The 4,112-nt window shown below is 38.3% G+C and overlaps 1 protein-coding gene across 1 annotated transcript in view; it reads right to left on the bottom strand.

The window, feature by feature from the left end:
• The window catches only part of LOC106935870 (uncharacterized), a 33,950-nt gene that overhangs the window by 5,250 nt on the left and 24,588 nt on the right, over positions 1-4,112 (bottom strand). The window contains exons 6-7 of the mRNA XM_015016575.1: positions 2,643-2,792; positions 1,298-1,332 (exon numbers count right to left, since the gene is read on the bottom strand). Of these exons, the coding sequence (XP_014872061.1) occupies positions 1,298-1,332; positions 2,643-2,792 (185 nt within the window). The remainder of the gene's footprint in view (positions 1-1,297; positions 1,333-2,642; positions 2,793-4,112) is intronic.

Below are 4,112 nucleotides of genomic sequence, written 5' to 3' on the forward strand. Positions count from 1 at the left end.
ATACACACAGATACAACATGTCTTCTGCTAAGGAGTCTACAAAGTAAACGTCCATGTAGTTCGATCGATTTTCCAAACCACATTGTGAAAGGAAACGAAACAAACAGATGAAGATATTCTATCAAATCAAGTTCCAGGAAAAGCCAAGTTTGAAAAACTGCCTCTGAATATTTGGAACAACTTGGATAGATGAGACCAAAGTTCACAGTGTCATGTTTGGAGACGTCATGACAACCAACATCTCAATTCTAACTGCTGAGCACAGTGGAGGAGGACTGGTGATGTGGGATTGTTTTTAGAGATGTCTTCTACGAGGACTGAACCGTTTTCAGCCATTAAACCAACCATGAACCTTTCTGTGCGTCAGAGAATCCTGAATGTGAAAATGTCTCTGAAACTGAAGCTTCAGCCAAACCGGGTCATGATGTGACGTCACTGGTCCATAAACATGAGATGATTAAGATTCCCACAGTGGACAAGAAGGTACGCAGTTTAAATGTAAAGGAGAAAAATAAACTGAGGACTGCACAGTGGCGCAGTTGGTAGAGCCAGGTGTGACTGTGTGTGTGTGTGTGTGTGCGCGTGCATGGTGACCCCGCCTCTCGCCCAGGACGTTAGATGGAGAGGCAGCAGCAATAAGGGACAAGGGTGTATAGAAAATGGATGGATGGAAAACAAACCGAAACCAAAATGATGATATGAAAAACGAGTTATTTAACAAAGTGTCTGTGAGGAAAAAGGAAAATATGAACTTAAAATTATTACTTTTGGTTAATCAAATGTTAATAAAACTCTACAGATTTCCTGTTTCATAATTAATAAACAGAAATGAGGGACAGAGAAGAGTTTTAACAAATGGTCCAGGCAGGTTTTGAACCTGAGACGGTCCAGTCAAAGTCTCTCAGCCTCAGTTTACAGGTGAGTTTGATCAACATAAAGAACTAAAATTAGAAACCTTACATTTCATAGACTTAATTATTAGATTATTTCTTCAAGAAAACAGCTGCTACTGTATTTCACTGATAAACGTCAAGATTTTTTTATTAGTTATTAATTGCAGCTACATGTATTTATATAAAACTAAGTGTTTCGTTCTCTGACAAGTTTAGAAAAGAGGAAGAACTTGCAATCATTTCCTGTCACTTTAGATTTCCTGAGAGCTAAAGATGGTGCAGATGTGTCACAACTGTTCTTATGTAACAAAACTGTTCCAGTTTTCCACCCATTAAAAGTACATCGAGTGATTTGATGTTTTTTCTCCAAACTCCATAGGAAATGTGTTTGTGTTGATACTCACATATTGATGATTTTCATTGGTTGAATCTTGATTTTCTGAATCAAAAGAAAACAATCATTTATTATCATTGTTTTATTTTTAACCACTGTTGCTTCACTGCTCTGTGGTAACTATGGAAACGGTTCTTCCTCATTCTGAGAAACGTCTTTCTCAGAGTTGGATGTCAGAAGGGAAATAAAACTGAAAATATCTGCAGCTCTTTGAACTCAGAGAAATTCACATGGAAGATGTCCAGTTTGCCAGAACAACTAATAACTAACTGAACCACCTTCATCATATTGGAAACACACAGCAGTCAGTATGCTGCCTTCAGCTGAAAGTGCTTATAGAGTTGACTCCACTTGGATAATAATGGGGATTTCACCCTGAGCTCCAAACCTGTTTGTTTTCTTTACATCCTGCAAACTCAGTGTGGAGGAAAGAGCTAAGAACAGGAAGTTCAGCTTATTGCTGTGTGAGGCTTCACAGGTAACTGCGCTCAAATCTCAGTTTGGTTAGACTTTGACTATGCCATCCTGACACTTACTTCGACGTAATAAAATATTTGCAAGACAACACATGCCCAGGAGCCTGTTGCTATAATCCAGGCCTGATTTTACAGCTGATGAAAACGTGACGATCAAGAAAAAAAAAAAAGGTTTTGCCCACTATGATAATCTTGAAGTTTTAGAATAACTTTGCGTCTTCATCCAAATAAAGCAGCTTATTTAAAAGGAAGTCTGGATGCTGCAGCCTTTCTGAGTGACTGATGGTTCATCCATTCAGACCGTTTTAGACTTTTTGTTCCTGCAGAACATCAAGAAGAACCTTCAGCCAACAGGAACGTTCACCATCAGATCAACGGAGGGATCAAACCCCCACACCTCTTCCACAACCACCACATAGCTGGGTTAACACACCTTTAGAGGGACAGTATTATGTCTCTGCAGCTCTGAGGAGGAGCTGAGACGTGAAGGCGGAGCTAGGTCCAACCAGGCGTTTTGCACAGCTGAATGGTTCTTAAACATGCATGAAAGCATCAAGGCAGCACACCAGGTATGTTTTAATGAAGGAATAACATTATAACATAATGTAAAACTCCAAAAAGTCGATTTTCCATAATACTGCCTCTGGAAGTGAAAACATCTCTGACTGCAGATTAAGACGATGTTTTAGAGAACCACTGGTGTCTGGATTCCTCCTCTAACACAGAAGATTTAAATAGAAAGCTGATCATCACATGTTGGCACACTCGACAATATCAGATTTAAAATTTTTCATTGAAAGCTAATTCACACTAATAAAGACGTGTTTTTAAATAACGTTTTGTCTGTACTTGAAGCTTCTAGTGAAATAAACTCAGCACCTGTTGTGGTTTTGTGATCCTCTTTATTTCTGGTTTTCCTGAGTTTGATGAAAACAGCAGCAAGAACAACCAGCAGCAGCAGAACGCCGATCACTGATCCGAGGATGATGAGGATGAGGATGGTGGAGGTACTGGTGTTACCAGGAGCTGCTGTTAAAAGATTCAGATTACAAATCATCCAATAGATAATATATGCTGGTCTTAAAAAGATATCACTAGATTTCAATAGGCATTAATGTAATCACACACTTTACTCAACTTTGGATTCATAAGATGACATCATACCTTCATGTTGGTAGTGAGCTTCTACCTTCACTTTGTTTCCTCCAAAAAACTGGCAGGTGAATCTTCTGCTGCTCTGAAGATTCACAGTGAGAAAAGAAACACAACCAAACTGTCCTCCTGATTTATATCCATCACCTTCACCAGTCAGTTCACTTCCTGTCTCATCCAACCAGAGGAGACTTTTAACTAGACAAGAACCTGAAGAACTGAATCTCCACAGAGAACAGNGTGTGGCCTATGTAGTCTTGGTGGCTTCTATCGGTGTGGCAATGAATGACAAGGAGCTGCTCAAGTTGGCATCAGCTGTTTCTTTAATTCTCCATCTGCATTTCACAGAACGGGCATGGAGGTAAGGTCAGTCTCTGGCATAAAACAAGCTCCTCGTCAGTGATCCTCATGGCTCTGAGGATTACCCATAATACCGTAACCACAATAAAATAATTTAAAATTACAGTGATCGTATAGTGGATTTTGTTTTACAATAAAAGGACAACCAGTGAGTCTCCTTTTCAGAGAAAATAAAGTAACTAATTAAAATGTTCTGAAAAATAAAATGCTGACATTTTATTTACTGGATGCCATTTTTATGTTTTAGTTGATATACATTGCATTTTAGAACAATGCAGAAACATAAATGAACCATATCTTTATATAAAACTGTTAATATAAAACTCAGTGTCATGCTAACCATCTGCTACAGGAGATTTGGTAAAACATACCTGCATTTCACAGAACGGGCATGGAGGTAAGGTCAGTCTCTGGTATAATACAAGCTCCTCGTCGGTGATCCTCATGGCTCTGAGGATTACCCATAATACAGTAACCACAATAAAATTATTGAAAATGACAGTGATCACAGTGGATTTTGTTTACAATAAAGAAAGAACCAGTGAGTGACTTTTCAGAGAAAATAAAGCAATTAATTAAAATGCTCTGAAAAATTAAATAAAATGCTGACATTTTATTTACTGGATGCCATTTTAAAACAATGCAAAAAACAAATTAACCATATCTTTATATAAAACTGTTTATATAAAACTCAGCCTTATGTTAACCATTTGCTACAAGAGATTTGGTAAAACATACCTGCATTTCACACAATGGACATCGAGGTAAGGTCAGTCTCTGGCATAAAACAAGCTCCTGCAAGGAGGAGCCATAATGCTACCGCATGGGAAATTCCCA

The sequence above is a fragment of the Poecilia latipinna genome, unplaced genomic scaffold, assembly GCF_001443285.1.
Source record: "Poecilia latipinna isolate Pla-1442-1.1 unplaced genomic scaffold, P_latipinna-1.0 Scaffold2038, whole genome shotgun sequence".
Taxonomy (NCBI): Eukaryota; Metazoa; Chordata; class Actinopteri; order Cyprinodontiformes; family Poeciliidae; genus Poecilia; species Poecilia latipinna.